Raw genomic sequence first — 24,559 nt, forward strand, 5'->3', positions numbered from 1 at the left:
TGTCAGCAGAGACAGTGTCCAGTGTCAGGAGAGACAGTGTCCAGTGTAAAGGGAGACAGTGTCCAGTGCAAAGGGAGACAGTGTCCAATGTCAGGAGAGACAGCATCCAGTGTCAGGAGAGACAGTGTCCAGTGTAAAGAGAGACAGTGTTCAGTGCAAAGGGAGACAGTGTCCAGTGTCAGGAGAGACAGTGTCCAGTGTAAAGAGAGACAGTGTCCAGTGCAAAGGCAGACAGTGTCCATTGCAAAGGCAGACAGTGTCCAGTGCAAAGGCAGACAGTGTCCAATGTCAGCAGAGACAGTGTCCAGTGTCAGGAGAGACAGTGTCCAGTGTAAAGGGAGACAGTGTCCAGTGCAAAGGGAGACAGTGTCCAATGTCAGGAGAGACAGCATCCAGTGTAAAGAGAGACAGTGTCCAGTGCAAAGAGAGGCAGTGTCCAGTGCAAAGAGAGACAGTGTCCAGTGTAAAGAGAGACAGTGTCCAGTGCAAAGAGAGGCAGTGTCCAGTGCAAAGAGAGACAGTGTCCAGTGCAAAGAGAGGCAGTGTCCAGTGCAAAGGGAGGCAGTGTCCAGTGTAAAGGTAGACAGTGTCCAATGCAAAGGGAGGCAGTGTCCAGTGTAAAGAGAGACAGTGTCCAGTGCAAAGGTAGACAGTGTCCAATGCAAAGAGAGACAGTGTCCAGTGCAAAGAGAGGCAGCGTCCAGTGCAAAGAGAGGCAGTGTCCAGTGCAAAGAGAGGCAGTGTCCAGTGCAAAGGGAGGCAGTGTCCAGTGCAAAGAGAGACAGTGTCCAATGCAAAGGGAGGCAGTGTCCAGTGTAAAGAGAGACAGTGTCCAGTGCAAAGGGAGGCAGTGTCCAGTGTAAAGGGAGGTAGTGTCCAGTGTAAAGAGAGACTGTGTCCAGTGTAAAGGGAGGCAGTGTCCAGTATCAAGAGAGACAGTGTCCAGTGTAAAGGGAGACAGTGTCCAGTGCAAAGGGAGGCAGTGTCCAGTGTAAAGGGAGACAGTGTCCAGTATCAAGAGAGACAGTGTCCAGTGTAAGGGGAGACAGTGTCCAGTGTAAAGGGAGGCAGTGTCCAGTGTCAAGAGAGACAGTGTCCAGTGTAAAGGGAGACAGTGTCCAGTGTAAAGAGAGACTGTGTCCGGTGTAAAGGGAGGCAGTGTCCAGTGTAAAGGGAGGTAGTGTCCAGTGTCAAGAGAGACCGTGTCCAGTGTAAAGAGAGACTGTGTCCAGTGTAAAGGGAGGCAGTGTCCAATGTCAGGAGAGACAGTGTCCAGTGTAAAGGGAGACAGTGTCCAGTGCAAAGGGAGACAGTGTCCAGTGTTAAGAGAGACAGTGTCCAGTGTAAAGAGAGACTGTGTCCAGTGCAAAGGGAGACAGTGTCCAGTGTAAGGGGAGGCAGTGTCCAATGTCAGGAGAGACAGTGTCCAGTGCAAGGGGAGGCAGTGTCCAATGTCAGGAGAGACAGTGTCCAGTGTAAGGGGAGACAGTGTCCAGTGCAAAGGGAGGCAGTGTCCAGTGTCAGGAGAGACAGTTTCCAGTGTAAAGAGAGACTGTGTCCAGTGCAAAGGGAGACAGTGTCCAGTGTCAAGAGAGGCAGTGTCCAGTGTAAAGAGAGACAGTGTCCACTGCAAGGAAAGGCAGTGTCCACTGTAAGGAAAGGCAGTGTCCAGTTTAAAGAGAGACCATGTCAAGGACAGTGCCATTTCTTCTGATTAATCCCCTGAAATCAGAATCATTATCAGAACATTAGGCGGCACAGTGGTGCAGTGGTTTGCACCGCAGCCTCACAGCTCCAGCGACCCGGGTTCAATTCTTGGTACTTCCTGTGCGGAGTTTGCAAGTTCTCCCTGTGACCGCGTGGGATTTCTCCGGGTGCTCCGGTTTCCTCCCACAGCCAAAGACTTGCAGGTTGATAGGTAAATTAGCCATTATAAATTGCCCCTAGTATAGGTAGGTGGTAGGGGACTTGAGGGTAAGTGGGGATGTGGTAGGAATATGGGATTAGTATAAATGGGTGGTTGATGGTCGGCACAGACTCGGTGGGCCGAAAGGCCTGTTTCAGTGCTGTATCTCTAAATAAAAAATGAATAAATTATGAAATGTCCTTCTCGTTCCAGATTTTGAAAAGAGAGAATGACAGGAGCTGGAAAACCAAACAAATCAGGAGAAAACCGTGTGCTGGGCAACGGGACGAAGCATAGCACTGCAACAGGTCTACCCCAACAGCAGGTAACCACCTGCCTTTGAGGCAGCTATTCATCTGCCCCCACCTCTACAGCAGATTCCTAATTCCTCTCTCCAATGTAAATTGTCTATGTCAACATGTCACGGTGTAGTTCTACTCTCCCGCCAGCGGTGCTGCTGTAGTGCCTCAGTTCTACTCTCGTAGATCCTCAGTCTACACAATGGTGTCTTCCCTTACTCAATGTCAGCCCTCACTCTATCCAGGCTACCCTACTGTGACACGTCAAGCTCTCTCTCCCCCCTCCATATTCCCTCTGCTCCCTTCCCCTTCAAACCTACTCCCTCCTCTCACCTCACCTGTCCCCTCCCTCCTCTACCTTTCCTTGGCTCTGGTTTTTTTTTTCTAGTTCCTGGGTTGATGGGGTATGGCTGCTCTGTCGACCGGATACAGCGACGCTGAGGAACTCCGCATTCAAACTATAAACCTTTCCCATCTCAGAGCCAACCCGCCCCCAAATCAGATAGACAAGGTGCAGGCACAGAGGTTCTCTGCCCGAGGGGGAGCTGACGTTTGTCGGGGGATGGGGTACAGGAGTCTGTGGTGAGAGAGGGTTGATAGGGAGTGAGGGAGGACGCCAAAGAGAAGTAGAGTTGATTGGAGCAGTTTCTCCGTCGTACAGATCTGCGAGAGCAGCACTACAGCAGCGCCGCTGGCGGGAGGGCGGAACTGCACCGTGACGTGTTGACATCGGCAGGGAATGCATCGTTGGCTGGCTTGCTCAGCAGTGACTCCTTTCCCTCTTTCTTGACAGCAGCCAGCCGGGGCAGGCCTCCAGCCGCTAGTTCACCTCAATCCTCTACATTACCGCCAGCTCGTGCACCTCCAGCAGCAGGGACTGCTGTCCCTGATGCCCGCGCACCTCGCTGTGACTCGCCAGGTCATTCCCCAAGGTAAGACCGACATTTACTGGGGGAGGGGGAGCGGGGCGCATAGCGGCAGGGGTGGGGTGGATGTTAATACCTCAGGTCAAAGCTCTGACTGTGCTACTGTTTGATCCACAGAGAAGCACTGGTAACAAGGATGTTGACAGGGGTGGGTTATTGAGAATGACTCAATAAAGGCTTCATAATGCTGAAAGACGTGCATAATGGCCATAATCCGGCTCTCCTGTTCTTGCCTCCCTCCCTCCTTCCTCCCTACCCCATTCCTCCCCCTCTATTACCACCCCCCCCCCAATACCTCCCTCTCTCCCTTTGTCTGCCGCTGCAACAATATTGAAATGGTGACTGGCTGTTTACATTTTCAGGGGGGAGCCCAGCCCATGCAGCGTGGTCTCGCCAAGACCCGGAGCCCGTGCACTCAGCAGAGCCCGCCGTCTGTGCCTCGGGGCTTCCCGCCAACAGGTCCTACGCCTCGCCAGTGGGCTCCTCAGCCGTCCGGCCGACGCCCGTCATTGTGTATTACAACGCGGTGAACGGGGAAGGATTGATTCCGCCGTCAGTCCGGGAGCGGTGAGTCCAATGGGGAACCCGTGCGGCGGGGGAGGGGGGGGTGGCAGGGGGGCTAATGGATGCCGGGGAGCTGATAATGAAGTGCTCTGGGGGTCCAAACCAATCCGGATTCTGTCCCGAGGGAGAGGGTAGGCAACCCTGTCTCAGGTGGGGGAGCTGTGTTATAGGCAGAGTGTAAGTTTTTCCGTGTTACAGGCAGAGAGTGAGCATTTCCCTGTTACAGGCGGAGAGTATGTGTTTCCATGTTACAGGCGGAGAGTGTGTGTTTCTGTGTTACAGGTGGAGAGTGGGTGTTTCCATGTTACAGGCGGAGAGTGTGTGTTTCCATGTTACAGGTGGGGAATGTGTGTTTCTGTGTTACAGGTGGAGAGTGGATGTTTCCGTGTTACAGGTGGAGAGTGTGTGTTTCCATGTTACAGGCGGAGAATGAGTGTTTCCGTGCTACAGGCGGAGAATGTGTGTTTCTGTGTTGCAGGTGGAGAGTGGGCATTTCCATGTTACAGGCGGAGAGTGTGTGTTTCTGCGTTACAGGTGGAGAGTGGGTGTTTCCGTGTTACAGGCGGAGAGTGTGTGTTTCCATGTTACAGGCGGAGAATGAGTGTTTCCCTGCTACAAGCGGAGAGTGCATGTTTCCGTGTTACAGGCGTAGAGTGTGTGTGTTTCTGTGTTACAGGCAGAGAGCATGTGGGGGCTGTATTATTGGCGGAGTGTGTGTGTTTCTGTGTGACAGGCAAAGAGTGTGTGTTTCCGTGCTACAGGCAGAGTGTGTGTGTGTGTCTGTGCAGCTGTATTACAGGTAGAAAGTGTGTGTGGGCTCCACCATAGACAGAGAACGTGTGTGTTTCTCTGTTACAGGCAGAGAGTGTGTGGGGGCTGTATTTTAGGCAGAGAGTGTGTGTTTTTGTGTTACAGGCAGAGAGTGTGTGTGAAAGTGCAGCTGTGCTACAGGCAGAGAGTACAAGTTTCTTTGTTACAGGTGAAAAGTGTGTGTTTCTGTGTTACAGGCAGAAAGCATGTGTTTCTGTTTGCAGGCAGGTAGTGTGTGGGGCTGTATTATAGGTGGAGAGTGTGTGTGTTTCTGTGTTACAGTCAGGGAGTGTGTGCGGCTTTATTACAGGTGGAGAGCGTGGTGGTTCTGTGTTACAGTAAGGGAGTGTGTGAGGCTGTATTACAGGCGGAGAGTGTGTGTTTCTGTGTTTCAGGCAGAGAGTGTGTGTATTATTGTGTTTCAGGCAGAGAGTCTGTGCTTGTTGTGTTACAGATGGAGAGTGTGAGTTTCTGTGTTACAGGGAGAAAGTCAGTGGTTCTGTGTTACAGGCAGTGAATGTGTGGGGCTGTGTTATAGGTGTAGGGTATGGGGAGTTGTGTTACAGCTGGAGATTGTATGGGACTGTGTCACAGGCAGAAAGTATGTGGGGTTGTATTATAGGTGGAGGGTGTGTGTTTCTGTGTTGCAGGAGCAGAATGTGTGTTTGCTGTGTTATAGGCAGAGTATGTGTGAGGTTGTGTTACAGGCAGAAAATGTGTGTTTCTGTGTTACAGGTGGAAACTGTATGTCTCCATGTTACAGGCAGAGAGTGTGTGTTTCTGTGTTACAGGCAGGGACTGTGGACCTGTGTTACAGGTAGAGAGTATGTGTTTCTGCATTACAGGCAGAAAGTGTGTGGGCCTGTTCCAGGCGAAAAGTGTGTGTTTCTGTGCTACAGGTGGAGAGTGTGTGTTTCTGTGTTAAAGCTGGAAAGGGTGTTGTGGTGTGTTTTGTACAGGAAAACAGTCTTATCTCACTATTAATGACCTGCACTGTGTCCTCTTTCTACAGTGATCCTGGTTTGTTGAATCCCCTCTTCTTCCATGGTTTCTGTAAATGGCCAGGATGTGAGCAGCTGTTCAACGAATATGAGTCCTTCTTGAAGTAAGTTGAATTATTTGTTTCAGATGTCAGTCAGACAGTGCCGGGTGTGTGTGTGTGTGTGTGTGTGTGAGGGTCTGACCATCAGTCAGACAGTGTTTTTGTGTGTGTGTGTGTGTGTGTGTGTGTGTGTGAGGGTCTGACCATTAGTCAGACTGTGTTGTGTGTGTGTGTCTGTGAGTGTGTGTGTGAGGGTCTGACCATCAGTCAACAACTGTTTTGTGTGTGTGTGTCTATGTGTGTGTGAGGGTCTGACCATCAGTCAGACTGTGTTGTGTGTGTGTGTGTGCGTGTGTGTGTGTGTGAGGGTTTGACCATCAGTCAGACAGTGTTTTGTGTGTGTGTGTGTGTGAGTGTGTGTGTGAGGGTCTGACCATCAGTCAGACAGTGTTGTGTGATGTGTGTGTGTGCGTGTGTGTGTGTGAGGGTCTGACCATCAGTCAGACTGTGTTGTGTGTGTGTGTGTGTGTGTGTGTGTGTGAGGGTTTGACCATCAGTCAGACAGTGTTTTGTGTGTGTGTGTGAGTGTGTGTGTGAGGGTCTGACCATCAGTCAGACAGTGTTGTGTGATGTGTGTGTGTGTGTGAGGGTCTGACCATCAGTCAGACTGTGTTGTGTGTGTGTGTGTGTGTGTGTGTGAGGGTCTGACCATCAGTCAACAACTGTTTTGTGTGTGTGTGTGTCTATGTGTGTGCGGGTCGGACCATCAGTCAGACAGTGTTGTGTGATGTGTGTGTGTGTGAGTGTGTGTGTGAGGGTCTGACCATCAGTCAGACTGTGTTGTGTGATGTGTGTGTGTGTGTGTGTGAGGGTCTGACCATCAGTCAGACAGTGTTGTGTGATGTGTGTGTGTGTATGTGTGAGGGTCTGACCATCAGTCAGACTGTGTTGTGTGTGTGTGTGTGTGTGTGAGGGTTTGACCATCAGTCAGACAGTGTTTTGTGTGTGTGTGTGAGTGTGCGTGTGAGGGTCTGACCATCAGTCAGACAGTGTTGTGTGATGTGTGTGTGTGTGTGAGGGTCTGACCATCAGTCAGACTGTGTTGTGTGTGTGTATGTGTGTGTGTGAGGGTTTGACCATCAGTCAGACTGTGTTGTGTGTGTGTGTCTGTGAGTGTGTGTGTGAGGGTCTGACCATCAGTCAACAACTGTTTTGTGTGTGTGTGTCTATGTGTGTTCGGGTCGGACCATCAGTCAGACAGTGTTGCGTGATGTGTGTGTGTGTGAGTGTGTGTGTGAGGGTTTGACCATCAGTCAGACTGTGTTGTGTGATGTGTGTGTGTGTGTGTGAGTGTGTGTGTGAGGGTCTGACCATCAGTCAGACTGTGTTGTGTGTGTGTGTGTGCGTGTGTCTGTGAGTGTGTGTGTGAGGGTTTGACCATCAGTCAGACAGTGTTTTGTGTGTGTGTGTGAGTGTGTGTGTGAGGGTCTGACCATCAGTCAGACACTGTTTTGTGTGTGTGTGTGAGTGTGTGTGTGAGGGTCTGACCATCAGTCAGACAGTGTTTTGTGTGTGTGTGTGAGTGTGTGTGTGAGGGTCTGACCATCAGTCAGACAGTGTTTTGTGTGTGTGTGTGAGTGTGTGTGTGAGGGTCTGACCATCAGTCAGACAGTGTTGTGTGATGTGTGTGTGTGTGTGTGTGTGTGTGAGGGTCTGACCATCAGTCAGACAGTGTTGGGTTTGTTACGGGAGCTCGGTGCTGGATTCCCACCACCTACAGCTTCTTTACGGCTGTTCACCCTCTGCGGTTTGTAAATATTCTGCCTGTTCACCCAGCTTCTCTTCACTCATCCCGGCTACTTTACCTCATAAACACTAATGCCCTCCCTTTCCTTTTGACAACAGGCATCTAGACGAGGTCCATTGTCTCAATGACACCAGTACTGCACAATGTCTGATCCAGAAGGAGAAGGTCAATCAGCTGGAATCAAAGGTGGGTCAACTGTAACCACAGCAACCAGGTAGACAGGGATGCTCACAGCCTAGGCTGGTCAGTGAGGGATGGAAGGTGAGGGAGGGAGAGTAAGGGAGTGAAGGGTGAGAGAGGGAAGGTGAGGGAGTGAAGGTGAGGGAGTGAAGGGTGAAGATGGTCAGTGAGGGAGGGAAGGTGAGGGAGGGAGGGTGAGGGAGTGAAGGGTGAGGGAGGGAAGGTGAGGGAGGGAGGGTGAGGGAGGGAGGGTGATGGAGGGAAGGTGAGGGAGTGAAGGGTGAAGATGGTCAGTGAGGGAAGGTGAGGGAAGGAGGGTGAGGGAGGGAGGGTGAGGGAGTGAAGGGTGAGGGAGGGAAGGTGAGGGAGTGAAGGGTGAAGATGGTCAGTGAGGGAGGGAAGGTGAGGGAGGGAGGATGAGGGAGTGAAGGGTGAGGGAGGGAAGGTGAGGGAGGGAGGGTGAGGGAGGGAGGGTGAGGGAGGGAAGGTGAGGGAGTGAAGGGTGAAGATGGTCAGTGAGGGAGGGAAGGTGAGGGAGTGAAGGGTGAGGGAGTGAAGGGTGAGGGAGGGAAGGTGAGGGAGTGAAGGGTGAAGATGGTCAGTGAGGGAGGGAAGGTGAGGGAGTGAAGGGTGAGGGAGTGAAGGGTGAGGGAGGGAAGGTGAGGGAGTGAAGGGTGAAGATGGTCAGTGAGGGAGGGCAGGTGAGGGAGGGAGGAACAGTCAGCTTCCAGGTAGGTCACTGAGGCAGTTTGGAGGTAGGACGCGGAGGGATTTGGAGGCAGTAACTCACTCAGGCAGCCTCCGATCATGTCACGTTTGGCTTGTGGGACCTGACTCGGTCATTCCTTTCACTTGTTGGGATCTTGCTGTGCAGCCGATGTCGTGCCTATTGACAGAATAACAGTAGCTGCACTTCAATGTCATTGACTGTCGGAAAGGAAGATTCCGGGATAAAGTGCCAGATTGTTGAGTCTGGGCTGGAATCTGTTTAATTACCATTCCTTGGTTCAGCAGATAACTGGAGGGAAACGTGACAGTTCGACATTAACTTGTGGGTTTTATTCTCTTCCTGTACAGCTGGTGTTCGAGAAGGAGCGACTACTGGCGATGCAGACACAGCTGGAGATGAAAGTCTCTGAACAGCACCCGCTGCATTCTCTGGTCAGTAAGGGAGGGAGGGAGGGCGTGTATATGAGTAACACAATGAGTGCTTGCTCCTGGTGTGTGTTTGTGTTTGACTGTGTCTGAGTGTGTGAGTGTGAGTCTGTGATGTGTGTGTGTGTTTCTGTATTTTTGTGTGTGTGTGTTTGTCTGTATCTGTGTGTGTGTGTGTGTGTGTGTGTGTATCTGTGTGTGTATGTATCTGGGTGTGTGTATCTGTGTGTGTCTGCATCTGTGTGTGTGTGTGTGTGTCTGTATTTTTATGTGTGAGTGTTTGTCTGCATCTCTGTGTGTGTGTGTGTATCTGGGTGTGTGTGTGTATCTGAGTGTGTGTATCTGTATGTGTCTGTGTGTCTGTATCTGGGTGTGTGTATCTGTGTGTGGCTGCATCTGTGTGTGTCTGCATCTGTGTGTGCGTGTGAGTGTGTGTGTGTGTCTGTATTTTTGTGTGTGAGTGTTTGTATCTGTATGTGTGTGTGTGTGTGTATCTGGCTGTGTGTGTGTATCTGTGTGTGTGTGTATCTGAGTGTGTGTATCTGTATGTGTCTGTGTGTGTCTGCATCTGTGTGTGTGTGTGTGTGTATCTGTGTGTGTGTGTGTGTGTATCTGTGTGTGTGTGTGTATCTGTGTGTGTGTGTGTGTGTATCTGTGTGTGTGTGTGTGTGTATCTGTGTGTGTGTGTGTATCTGTGTGTGTGTGTGTGTATCTGTATGTGTGTGTGTGTGTGTGTATCTGTGTGTGTGTGTGTATCTGTGTGTGTGTGTGTGTATCTGTGTGTGTGTGTGTGTATCTGTGTGTGTCTGTGTGTGTGTCTGTGTGTGTGTGGTGACTCTCCACAGTGATCCAGCGACATTACTGAATACAATGAATTAATTCATACTGAGCATACCTTTCTCCAGTTAAATCAGTTGCCAATCATGTTGGACCATGCCCAGTCTGTACTGTGTTAAATCAGTCCTGACAGGGGCTGGCTGGGCAGTGACAAGGGTATGGCTGCAGCCCATTGGCCCTCAGTGACACTCAGCTAATGCAGGTAGGACTTTTTCTACTTGTTCATGGGATGTGGGCGTCGCTGGCCAGGCCAGCATTTATTGCCCATCCCTAATTGCCCCTTGAGAAGGTGGTGGTGAGCTGCCTTCTTGAACCACTGCAGTCCATGTGGGGTAGGAAGGGAGTTCCAGGATTTTGACCCAGCGACAGTGAAGGAACGGTGATCTAGTTCCAAGTCAGGATGGTGTGTGACTTGAACGAGAACTTGCAGGTGGTGATGTTCCCATGTATTTGCTGCCCTTGTCCTTCTAGGTGGTAGAGGTCACGGGTTTGGAAGGTGCTGTTGAAGGAACCTTGGTGCATTGCTGCAGTGCATCTTGTAGATGGTACACACTGCTGCCACTGTACGTCGGTGGTGGAGGGAGTGAATGTTTGTGGATGGGGTGCCAATCAAGCGGGCTGCTTTGTCCTGGATGGTGTCGAGCTTCTTGAGTGTTGTTGGAGCTGCACCCATCCAGGCAAGTGGAGAGTATTCCATCACACTTGTAGATGGTGGACAGGCTTTGGGGAGTCAGGAGGTGAGTTACTCGCCGCAGGATTCCCAGCCTCTGACCTGCTCTTGTAGCCACAGTATTTATATGGCTACTCCAGTTCAGTTTCTGGTCAATGGTAGCCCCCAGGATGTTGATAGTGGGAGATTCAGCGATGGTAATGCCATTGAATGTCAAGGGGAGATGGTTAGATTCTCTCTTGTTGGAGATGGTCATTGCCTGGCACTTGTGTGGCGCGAATGTTACTTGCCACTTATCAGCCCAAGCCTGGATATTGTCCAGGTCTTGCTGCATTTCTACACGGACTGCTTCAGTATCTGAGGAGTCACGAATGGTGCTGAACATTGTGTAATCATCAGCGAACATCCCCACTTCTGACCTTATGATTGAAGGAAGGTCATTGATGAAGCAGCTAAAGATGGTCGGGCCATTGGCCCCCGGAAGCAATCAGTGAACGGAGGTGGGGTATCAGTCACTGATCGCAAGCCACTGCCCCTTGCACCTGGGGGCGGGGGTCAAGTTCGGACAACTGTGGGGCCGCGACACCCCAGTTGGATTGTCTCCGGACAGTTCCGTGCGAAGGCAGGAGTCACGTCTTCAGGGCGTGAGAGGAGGCAGTGGGGTGGGGAGCTGATGCAAGACAGGGGAGGATGAAGCAGACGGCTGAACACGCTGCACATTTTTATTGATGAAGTGTTCGCACGGCATGCCAGGGTAATCTGCAACGCTCACTGTAACACTGTTACTGTCCCAAAGAAAGCGCTGGAGGGTCCGATGAAGGAGCTGACGGCATCCTACGCTGCACCGTTCATCTCCGAGCGGGCCAGGCTCGGAGCATCGTCTGCCGTTGGTTTGGGGAACAGTGAGACTCGCACACTGGCTCGGCACCGCCTCCAGGAAAAACACAGCGTCCTCTTCTCAGGTACTTCCCGGGAACGGGCGAGATACTGGGTTTATGTCCACATCAAGCCGCAATTGCTCGATGTACCCTTTGGGTCCTGCAGGACAGTAACCTGTTTAAAGGGGCGAAAGTGCAGTGGAAGGATGATCGATGGTGAGGGCAGCCTTCATGAAAAGGCAGTTCATTAAAGAGACAGGGTTTAGTATAAAGAGGGGATGAACTAGGGATAGTCAGCATGGCTTTGTCAGGGGGAGATCGTGTCTAAATAACTTGATTGAATTTTTCGAGGAGGTGACTAGATGAGGATAAAGCAGTTGATGTAGTCAACATGGACTTCAGTAAGGGCTTTTGATAAGGTCCCACATGGGAGATTGTTTAAGAAGGTAAGAAAGAGCCCATGGGATCCAGGGCAATTTGGCAAATTGGACCCAAAATTGGCTTAGTGGCAGGAGGCAGAGGGTGATGGTCGAGGGTTGTTTCTGCGAGTGGAAGCCTGTGACCAGTGGTGTACCACAGGGATCGGTGCTGGGACCCTTGCTGTTTGTAGTGTACATTAATGATTTAGACGTGAATATAGGAGGTATGATCAGTAAGTTCGCAGATGACACGAAAATTGGTGGTGTCGTAAATAGTGAGGAGGAAAGCCTTAGATTACAGGACGATATAGATGGGCTGGTAAGATGGGCGGAGCAGTGGCAAATGGAATTTAATCCTGAGAAGTGTGAGGTGATGCATTTTGGGAGGACTAACAAGGCAAGGGAATATACAATGGATGGTAGGACCCTAGGAAGTACAGAGGGTCAGAGGGACCTTGGTGTACTTGTCCATAGATCACTGAAGGCAGCAGCACAGGTAGATAAGGTGGTTGGGAAGGCATATGGGATACTTGCCTTTATTAGCCAAGGCATGGAATATAAGAGCAGGGAGGTTATGATGGAGCTGTATAAAATGCTAGTTAGGCCACAGCTGGAGTACTGTGTACAGTTCTGGTCACCACACTATAGGAAGGATGTGATTGAACTGGAGAGGGTGCAGAGGAGATTCACCAGGCTGGAGCATTTCAGCTATGAAGAGAGAATGGATAGGCTAAGGTTGTTTTCCTTAGAGCAGAGAAGGCTGAGGGGGGACATGATTGAGGTATACAAAATTATGAGGAGCATTGATAGGGTAGATAGGAAGAAACTTATTCCCTTAGCGGAGGGGTCAGTAACCAGGGGGCATAGATTTAAGGTAAGGGGCTGGAGTTTTAGAGGGTATTTGAGGAAAGATATTTTCACCCAGAGGGTGGTTGGAATCTGGAACGCACTGCCCGAAGAGGTGGGAGAGGCAGGAACCCTCACAACATTTAAGAAGTATTTAGATGAGCACTTGAAATGCCATAGCATACAAGGCTACGGGCCAAGTGCTGGAAAATGGGATTAGAATAGATAGGTGCTTGATGGCCGGCACAGACACGATGGGTCGAAGGGCCTGCTTCTGTGCTGCATATCTCTATGACTCTATGACTGTAACAGGGTTTATTATAAAGGGGGTGTTCACTGCAACAGGGTTCAGTATAACGAGGGATTCATTTGTTAATTTGTGCTTTGTTTTCAATCCAATATATTTTTTGCTTCATTTGTCTTCCTTCTTTGATGTTTAGATATCAATCCCGCTTTGGAGTATTACAGAATTTGCAATGTTCGTCCTCCATTAACCTATGCAGCACTAATCAGATGGGTGAGCATTTACAAAAGTCCAAATACGACAAGCACATCACTCTAACACTCTGATATATCCCACACCCCTCACAGTAACAAACTGATATATCCCACACCCCTCACTGTAACACTCTGATATATCCCACACCCCTCACTGTAACACTCTGATATATCCCACACCCCTCACTGTAACACTCTGATATATCCCAAACCCTTCACTGTAACACTCTGATATATCCCACACCCCTCACAGTAACAAACTGATATATCCCACACCCCTCACTGTAACACTCTGATATATCCCACACCCCTCACTGTAACACTCTGATATATCCCAAACCCTTCACTGTAACACTCTGATATATCCCACACCCCTCACAGTAACAAACTGATATATCCCACACCCTTCACTGTAACAAACTGATATATCCCACACCTCTCACTGTAACACTCTGATATACCCCACACCCCTCACAGTAACAAACTGATATATCCCACACCCTTCACTGTAACAAACTGATATATCCCACACCTCTCACTGTAACACTCTGATATATCCCACACCCTTCACTGTAACAAACTGATATATCCCACACCCCTCACAGTAACAAACTGATATATCCCACACCCTTCACTGTAACAAACTGATATATCCCACACCCCTCACAGTAACAAACTGATATATCCCACACCCTTCACTGTAACAAACTGATATATCCCACACCCCTCACAGTAACAAACTGATATATCCCACACCCCTCACTGTAACACTCTGATATATCCCACACCCCTCACTGTAACACTCTGATATATCCCAAACCCTTCACTGTAACACTCTGATATATCCCACACCCCTCACAGTAACAAACTGATATATCCCACACCCTTCACTGTAACAAACTGATATATCCCACACCCCTCACAGTAACAAACTGATATATCCCACACCCCTCACTGTAACACTCTGATATATCCCACACCCCTCACTGTAACAAACTGATATATCCCACACCCCTCACAGTAACAAACTGATATATCCCACACCCCTCACTGTAACACTCTGATATATCCCACACCCTTCACTGTAACAAACTGATATATCCCACACCCCCTCACTGTAACACTCTGATATATCCCACACCCTTCACTGTAACACTCTGATATATCCCACACCCCTCACAGTAACAAACTGATATATCCCACACCCCTCACTGTAACACTCTGATATATCCCACACCCCTCACTGTAACACTCTGATATATCCCACACCCCTCACAGTAACTCTCTGATATATCCCACACCCCTCATGGTAAAACTCTGATATACCCCACACCCCTCACTGTAACAAACTGATATATCCCACACCCCCTCACTGTAACACTCTGATATATCCCACACCCCTCACAGTAACAAACTGATATATCCCACACCCCTCACTGTAACACTCTGATATATCCCACACCCCTCACTGTAACAAACTGATATATCCCACACCCCTCACTGTAACACTCTGATATATCCCACACCCCTCACTGTAACAAACTGATATATCCCACACCCCTCACTGTAACAAACTGATATATCCCACACCCCTCACTGTAACACTCTGATATATCCCACACCCCTCACTGTAACAAACTGATATATCCCACACCCCTCACTGTAACACTCTGATATATCCCAAACCCCTCACTGTAACAAACTGATATATCCCACACCCCTCACTGTAACACTCTGATATATCCCAAACCCCTCACTGTAACAAACTGATATATCCCACACCCCTCACTGTAACACTCTGATATATCCCAAACCCCTCACTGTAACAAACTGATATATCCCACACCCCTCACTGTAACACTCTGATATATCCCAAACCCCTCACTGTAACAAACTGATATATCCCACACCCCCTCACTGTAACACTCTGATATATCCCACACCCCTCACTGTAACAAACTGATATATCCCACACCCCTCACTGTAACAAACTGATATATCCCACACCCCTCACTGTAACACTCTGATATATCCCACACCCCTCACTGTAACAAACTGATATATCCCACACCCCTCACTGTAACACTCTGATATATCCCAAACCCCTCACTGTAACAAACTGATATATCCCACACCCCTCACTGTAACAAACTGATATATCCCACACCCCTCACTGTAACACTTTGATATATCCCACACCCCTCACTGTAACTCTCTGATATATCCCACACCCCTCATGGTAAAACTCTGATATACCCCACACCCCTCACTGTAACAAACTGATATATCCCACACCCCTCATGGTAAAACTCTGATATATCCCACACCCCTCACTGTAACACTCTGATATATCCCAAACCCCTCACTGTAACAAACTGATATATCCCACACCCCTCACTGTAACAAACTGATATATCCCACACCCCTCACTGTAACACTTTGATATATCCCACACCCCTCACTGTAACTCTCTGATATATCCCACACCCCTCATGGTAAAACTCTGATATACCCCACACCCCTCACTGTAACACTCTGATATATCCCACACCCCTCACTGTAACAAACTGATATATCCCACACCCCTCACTGTAACAAACTGATATATCCCACACCCCTCACTGTAACACTCTGATATATCCCACACCCCTCACTGTAACAAACTGATATATCCCACACCCCTCACTGTAACACTCTGATATATCCCAAACCCCTCACTGTAACAAACTGATATATCCCACACCCCTCACTGTAACAAACTGATATATCCCACACCCCTCACTGTAACACTTTGATATATCCCACACCCCTCGCTGTAACACTCTGATATATCCCAAACCCCTCACTATAACAAACTGATATATCCCACACCCCTCACTGTAACACTCTGATATATCCCACACCCCTCACTGTAACAAACTGATATATCCCACACCCCTCACTGTAACACTCTGATATATCCCACACCCCTCACTGTAACAAACTGATATATCCCATACCCCTCACTGTAACACTTTGATATATCCCACACCCCTCACTGTAACTCTCTGATATATCCCACACCCCTCATGGTAAAACTCTGATATACCCCACACACCGCACTGTAACAAACTGATATATCCCACACCCCTCACTGTAACTCTCTGATATATCCCACACCCCTCATGGTAAAATTCTGATATACCCCACACCCCGCACTGTAACAAACTGATATATCCCACACCCCTCACTGTAACTCTCTGATATATCCCACACCCCTCATGGTAAAACTCTGATATACCCCACACCCCTCACTGTAACAAACTGATATATCCCACAACCCTCACTGTAACACTCTGATATATCCCACACCCCTCACTGTAACAAACTGATATATCCCACACCCATCACTGAAACACTCTGATATATCCCACACCCCTCGCTGTAACACTCTGATATATCCCACACCCCTCACTGTAGCAAACTGATATATCCCACACCCCTCACTCTAACACTTTGATATATCCCACACCCCTCACTGTAACAAACTGATATATCCCACACCCCTCACTGTAACACTCTGATATATCCCACACCCCTCACTGTAACACTCTGATATATCCCTCACCCCTCACTGTAACAATCTGATATATCCCACACCCCTCACTGTAACAGTCTGATATATCCCACACCCCTCACTTTAACACTCTGATATAACCCACACCCCTCACTGTAACACTCTGATATATCCCACACCCCTCACTGCAACAGTCTGATATATCCCACACCCCTCACTGTAACACTCTGATATATCCCACACACCTCACTGTAACATTCTGATATATCCCACACCCCTCACAGTAACACTCTGATATAACCCACACCCCTCACTGTAACACTCTGATATACCCCACACGCCCTCACTGTAACACTCTGATATACCCCACACCCCTCACTGTAACACTCTGATATATCCCACACCCCTCACTGTAACACTCTGATATATCCCACATCCCGCACTGTAACACCCTGATATATCCCACACCCCTCACTGTAACACTCTGATATACCCCACACCCCTCACTGTAACAAACTGATATTTCCCACACCCCTCACTGTAACACTCTGATATACTCCACACTCCTCACTGTAACACTCTGATATATCCCACACCCCTCACTGTTACTCTCTGATATATCCCACACCCCTCATGGTAAAACTCTGATATACCCCACACCCCGCACTGTAACACTCTGATATATCCCACACCCCTCACTGTAACAGTCTGATATACCCCACACTCCTCACTGTAACACTCTGATATATCCCACACCCCTCACTGTAACTCTCTGATATATCCCACACCCCTCATGGTAAAACTCTGATATACCCCACACCCCGCACTGTAACACCCTGATATATCCCACAACCCTCACTGCAACACAGATATATCCCACACCCCTCATGGTAAAACTCTGATATATCCCACACCCCTCACTGCAACAAACTGATATATCCCACACCCCTCACAGCAACACTCTGATATATCCCACACCGCTCACTGTAACACTCTGATATACACGACACCCCACTCGGTAAAACTCTGATATACCCCACACCCCGCACTGTAACACCCTGATATACCCCACACCCCTCAGTGTAACACTGTGATATATCCCACACCCCTCATGGTAAAACTCTGATATATCCCACACCCCTCACTGCAACAAACTGATATATCCCACACCCCTCACAGCAACACTCTGATATATCCCACACCGCTCACTGTAACACTCTGATATATCCCACACCCCTCACTGTAACACTCTGATATATCCCACACCCCTCACTGTAACTCTCTGATATATCCCACATCCCGCACTGTAACACCCTGATATATCCCACACCCCTCACTGTAACACTCTGATATACCCCACACCCCTCACTGTAACAAACTGATATATCCCACACCCCTCCCTGTAACACTCTGATATATCCCACACCCCTCACTGTAACACTCTGATATAACCCACACCCCTCACTGTAACACTCTGATATATCCCACACCCCTCACTGTAACTCTCTGATATATCCCACACCTCTCACTGTAACACTCTGATATATCCCACACCCCTCATGGTAAAACTCTGATATACCCCACACCCCGCACTGTAACACCCTGATATATCCCGCAACCCTCACTGTAACACTGATATATCCCACACCCCTCACTGTAAAAAACTGACATATCCCACACCCCTCACTGTAACACTCTGATATATCCCACACCCCTCACTGTAACACCCTGATATATCCCACAACCCTCACTGTAACACTGATATATCCCACACCCCTCACTGTAAAAAACTGATATATCCCACACCCCTCACTGTAACACTCTGATATATCCCACACCTCTCACTGTAACACTCTGATATACCCGACACCCCATTCGGTAAAACTCTGATATACCCCACACCCCGCACTGTAACACCCTGATATACCCCACACCCCTCACTGTAACACTGTGATATATCCCACACCCCTCATGGTAAAACTCTGATTTCTCCCACACCCCTCACTGCAACAAACTGATATATCCCACACCCCTCACTGTAACACACTGATATATCCCACACCCCTCACTGTAACACTCTGATACATCCCACACCTCTCACTGTAACTCCCTGATATATCCCACACCTCTCACTGTAACACACTGAAATACCCCACACCCCTCACTGTAACACTCTGATATATCCCACACCCCTCACTGCAACACACTGATATATCCCACACCCCTCACTGTAACACTGTGATATACCCCACACCCCTCATGGTAAAACACTGATATATCCCACACCCCTCACTGTAACACTCTGATATACCCCACACCCCTCATGGTAAAACTCTGATATATCCCACACCTCTCACTGTAACACTCTGATATATCCCACACCCCTCACTGTAACACTCTGATATATCCCAAACCCTTCACTGTAACACTCTGATATATCCCACACCCCTCACAGTAACAAACTGATATATCCCACACCCTTCACTGTAACAAACTGATATATCCCACACCTCTCACTGTAACACTCTGATATATCCCACACCCCTCACAGTAACAAACTGATATATCCCACACCCTTCACTGTAACAAACTGATATATCCCACACCTCTCACTGTAACACTCTGATATATCCCACACCCTTCACTGTAACAAACTGATATATCCCACACCCCTCACAGTAACAAACTGATATATCCCACACCCTTCACTGTAACAAACTGATATATCCCACACCCCTCACAGTAACAAACTGATATATCCCACACCCTTCACTGTAACAAACTGATATATCCCACACCCCTCACAGTAACAAACTGATATATCCCACACCCCTCACTGTAACACTCTGATATATCCCACACCCCTCACTGTAACACTCTGATATATCCCAAACCCTTCACTGTAACACTCTGATATATCCCACACCCCTCACAGTAACAAACTGATATATCCCACACCCTTCACTGTAACAAACTGATATATCCCACACCCCTCACAGTAACAAACTGATATATCCCACACCCCTCACTGTAACACTCTGATATATCCCACACCCCTCACTGTAACAAACTGATATATCCCACACCCCTCACAGTAACAAACTGATATATCCCACACCCCTCACTGTAACAATCTGATATATCCCACACCCTTCACTGTAACAAACTGATATATCCCACACCCCCTCACTGTAACACTCTGATATATCCCACACCCTTCACTGTAACACTCTGATATATCCCACACCCCTCACAGTAACAAACTGATATATCCCACACCCCTCACTGTAACACTCTGATATATCCCACACCCCTCACTGTAACACTCTGATATATCCCACACCCCTCACAGTAACTCTCTGATATATCCCACACCCCTCATGGTAAAACTCTGATATACCCCACACCCCTCACTGTAACAAACTGATATATCCCACACCCCCTCACTGTAACACTCTGATATATCCCACACCCCTCACAGTAACAAACTGATATATCCCACACCCCTCACTGTAACAAACTGATATATCCCACACCCCTCACTGTAACACTCTGATATATCCCACACCCCTCACTGTAACAAACTGATATATCCCACACCCCTCACTGTAACACTCTGATATATCCCACACCCCTCACTGTAACAAACTGATATATCCCACACCCCTCACTGTAACACTCTGATATATCCCACACCCCTCACTGTAACACTCTGATATATCCCACACCCCTCACAGTAACTGTCTGATATATCCCACACCCCTCATGGTAAAACTCTGATATACCCCACACCCCTCACTGTAACAAACTGATATATCCCACACCCCCTCACTGTAACACTCTGATATATCCCACACCCCTCACAGTAACAAACTGATATATCCCACACCCCTCACTGTAACACTCTGATATACTCCACACTCCTCACTGTAACACTCTGATATATCCCACACCCCTCACTGTAACTCTCTGATATATCCCACACCCCTCATGGTAAAACTCTGATATACCCCACACCCCGCACTGTAACACTCTGATATATCCCACACCCCTCACTGTAACAGTCTGATATACCCCACACTCCTCACTGTAACACTCTGATATATCCCACACCCCTCACTGTAACTCTCTGATATATCCCACACCCCTCATGGTAAAACTCTGATATACCCCACACCCCGCACTGTAACACCCTGATATATCCCACAACCCTCACTGCAACACAGATATATCCCACACCCCTCACTGTAAAAAACTGATATATCCCACACCCCTCACTGTAACACTCTGATATATCCCACACCTCTCACTGTAACACTCTGATATACACGACACCCCACTCGGTAAAACTCTGATATACCCCACACCCCGCACTGTAACACCCTGATATACCCCACACCCCTCAGTGTAACACTGTGATATATCCCACACCCCTCATGGTAAAACTCTGATATATCCCACACCCCTCACTGCAACAAACTGATATATCCCACACCCCTCACAGCAACACTCTGATATATCCCACACCGCTCACTGTAACACTCTGATATATCCCACACCCCTCACTGTAACACTCTGATATATCCCACACCCCTCACTGTAACTCTCTGATATATCCCAGATCCCGCACTGTAACACCCTGATATATCCCACACCCCTCACTGTAACACTCTGATATACCCCACACCCCTCACTGTAACAAACTGATATATCCCACACCCCTCCCTGTAACACTCTGATATATCCCACACCCCTCACTGTAACACTCTGATATAACCCACACCCCTCACTGTAACACTCTGATATATCCCACACCCCTCACTGTAACTCTCTGATATATCCCACACCTCTCACTGTAACACTCTGATATATCCCACACCCCTCATGGTAAAACTCTGATATACCCCACACCCCGCACTGTAACACCCTGATATATCCCGCAACCCTCACTGTAACACTGATATATCCCACACCCCTCACTGTAAAAAACTGACATATCCCACACCCCTCACTGTAACACTCTGATATATCCCACACCCCTCACTGTAACACCCTGATATATCCCACAACCCTCACTGTAACACTGATATATCCCACACCCCTCACTGTAAAAAACTGATATATCCCACACCCCTCACTGTAACACTCTGATATATCCCACACCTCTCACTGTAACACTCTGATATACCCGACACCCCATTCGGTAAAACTCTGATATACCCCACACCCCGCACTGTAACACCCTGATATACCCCACACCCCTCACTGTAACACTGTGATATATCCCACACCCCTCATGGTAAAACTCTGATTTCTCCCACACCCCTCACTGCAACAAACTGATATATCCCACACCCCTCACTGTAACACACTGATATATCCCACACCCCTCACTGTAACACTCTGATACATCCCACACCTCTCACTGTAACTCCCTGATATATCCCACACCTCTCACTGTAACACACTGAAATACCCCACACCCCTCACTGTAACACTCTGATATATCCCACACCCCTCACTGCAACACACTGATATATCCCACACCCCTCACTGTAACACTGTGATATACCCCACACCCCTCATGGTAAAACACTGATATATCCCACACCCCTCACTGTAACACTCTGATATACCCCACACCCCTCATGGTAAAACTCTGATATATCCCACACCTCTCACTGTAACACTCTGATATATCCCACACCCCTCACTGTAACACTCTGATATATCCCAAACCCTTCACTGTAACACTCTGATATATCCCACACCCCTCACAGTAACAAACTGATATATCCCACACCCTTCACTGTAACAAACTGATATATCCCACACCTCTCACTGTAACACTCTGATATATCCCACACCCCTCACAGTAACAAACTGATATATCCCACACCCTTCACTGTAACAAACTGATATATCCCACACCTCTCACTGTAACACTCTGATATATCCCACACCCTTCACTGTAACAAACTGATATATCCCACACCCCTCACAGTAACAAACTGATATATCCCACACCCTTCACTGTAACAAACTGATATATCCCACACCCCTCACAGTAACAAACTGATATATCCCACACCCTTCACTGTAACAAACTGATATATCCCACACCCCTCACAGTAACAAACTGATATATCCCACACCCCTCACTGTAACACTCTGATATATCCCACACCCCTCACTGTAACACTCTGATATATCCCAAACCCTTCACTGTAACACTCTGATATATCCCACACCCCTCACAGTAACAAACTGATATATCCCACACCCTTCACTGTAACAAACTGATATATCCCACACCCCTCACAGTAACAAACTGATATATCCCACACCCCTCACTGTAACACTCTGATATATCCCACACCCCTCACTGTAACAAACTGATATATCCCACACCCCTCACAGTAACAAACTGATATATCCCACACCCCTCACTGTAACAATCTGATATATCCCACACCCTTCACTGTAACAAACTGATATATCCCACACCCCCTCACTGTAACACTCTGATATATCCCACACCCTTCACTGTAACACTCTGATATATCCCACACCCCTCACAGTAACAAACTGATATATCCCACACCCCTCACTGTAACACTCTGATATATCCCACACCCCTCACTGTAACACTCTGATATATCCCACACCCCTCACAGTAACTCTCTGATATATCCCACACCCCTCATGGTAAAACTCTGATATACCCCACACCCCTCACTGTAACAAACTGATATATCCCACACCCCCTCACTGTAACACTCTGATATATCCCACACCCCTCACAGTAACAAACTGATATATCCCACACCCCTCACTGTAACAAACTGATATATCCCACACCCCTCACTGTAACACTCTGATATATCCCACACCCCTCACTGTAACAAACTGATATATCCCACACCCCTCACTGTAACAAACTGATATATCCCACACCCCTCACTGTAACACTCTGATATATCCCACACCCCTCACTGTAACAAACTGATATATCCCACACCCCTCACTGTAACACTCTGATATATCCCAAACCCCTCACTGAAACAAACTGATATATCCCACACCCCTCACTGTAACACTCTGATATATCCCAAACCCCTCACTGTAACAAACTGATATATCCCACACCCCTCACTGTAACACTCTGATATATCCCAAACCCCTCACTGTAACAAACTGATATATCCCACACCCCTCACTGTAACACTCTGATATATCCCAAACCCCTCACTGTAACAAACTGATATATCCCACACCCCCTCACTGTAACACTCTGATATATCCCACACCCCTCACTGTAACAAACTGATATATCCCACACCCCTCACTGTAACAAACTGATATATCCCACACCCCTCACTGTAACACTCTGATATATCCCACACCCCTCACTGTAACAAACTGATATATCCCACAACCCTCACTGTAACACTCTGATATATCCCAAACCCCTCACTGTAACAAACTGATATATCCCACACCCCTCACTGTAACAAACTGATATATCCCACACCCCTCACTGTAACACTTTGATATATCCCACACCCCTCACTGTAACTCTCTGATATATCCCACACCCCTCATGGTAAAACTCTGATATACCCCACACCCCTCACTGTAACAAACTGATATATCCCACACCCCTCATGGTAAAACTCTGATATATCCCACACCCCTCACTGTAACACTCTGATATATCCCAAACCCCTCACTGTAACAAACTGATATATCCCACACCCCTCACTGTAACAAACTGATATATCCCACACCCCTCACTGTAACACTTTGATATATCCCACACCCCTCACTGTAACTCTCTGATATATCCCACACCCCTCATGGTAAAACTCTGATATACCCCACACCCCTCACTGTAACACTCTGATATATCCCACACCCCTCACTGTAACAAACTGATATATCCCACACCCCTCACTGTAACAAACTGATATATCCCACACCCCTCACTGTAACACTCTGATATATCCCACACCCCTCACTGTAACAAACTGATATATCCCACACCCCTCACTGTAACACTCTGATATATCCCAAACCCCTCACTGTAACAAACTGATATATCCCACACCCCTCACTGTAACAAACTGATATATCCCACACCCCTCACTGTAACACTTTGATATA

General features: G+C 48.2%; 1 protein-coding gene across 9 annotated transcripts in view; it reads left to right on the forward strand.

Moving 5' to 3' along the window:
- LOC137360040 (forkhead box protein P2-like) overlaps positions 1-24,559 on the forward strand; it is a 192,534-nt gene that overhangs the window by 22,171 nt on the left and 145,804 nt on the right. For 8 of the 9 annotated variants that reach the window (XM_068025632.1, XM_068025636.1, XM_068025629.1 and 5 more), the window contains exons 2-9: positions 2,120-2,231; positions 2,999-3,137; positions 3,494-3,698; positions 5,518-5,610; positions 7,453-7,540; positions 8,612-8,695; positions 10,993-11,158; positions 12,780-12,856. In XM_068025632.1, coding sequence (XP_067881733.1) covers positions 2,136-2,231; positions 2,999-3,137; positions 3,494-3,698; positions 5,518-5,610; positions 7,453-7,540; positions 8,612-8,695; positions 10,993-11,158; positions 12,780-12,856 — 948 coding nt within the window. In that variant the 5' untranslated portion in view covers positions 2,120-2,135. The remainder of the gene's footprint in view (positions 1-2,119; positions 2,232-2,998; positions 3,138-3,493; positions 3,699-5,517; positions 5,611-7,452; positions 7,541-8,611; positions 8,696-10,992; positions 11,159-12,779; positions 12,857-24,559) is intronic. The other variant, XM_068025628.1, reaches the window with a different exon arrangement.

This window comes from Heterodontus francisci, unplaced genomic scaffold, assembly GCF_036365525.1.
Source record: "Heterodontus francisci isolate sHetFra1 unplaced genomic scaffold, sHetFra1.hap1 HAP1_SCAFFOLD_683, whole genome shotgun sequence".
NCBI lineage: Eukaryota > Metazoa > Chordata > Chondrichthyes > Heterodontiformes > Heterodontidae > Heterodontus > Heterodontus francisci.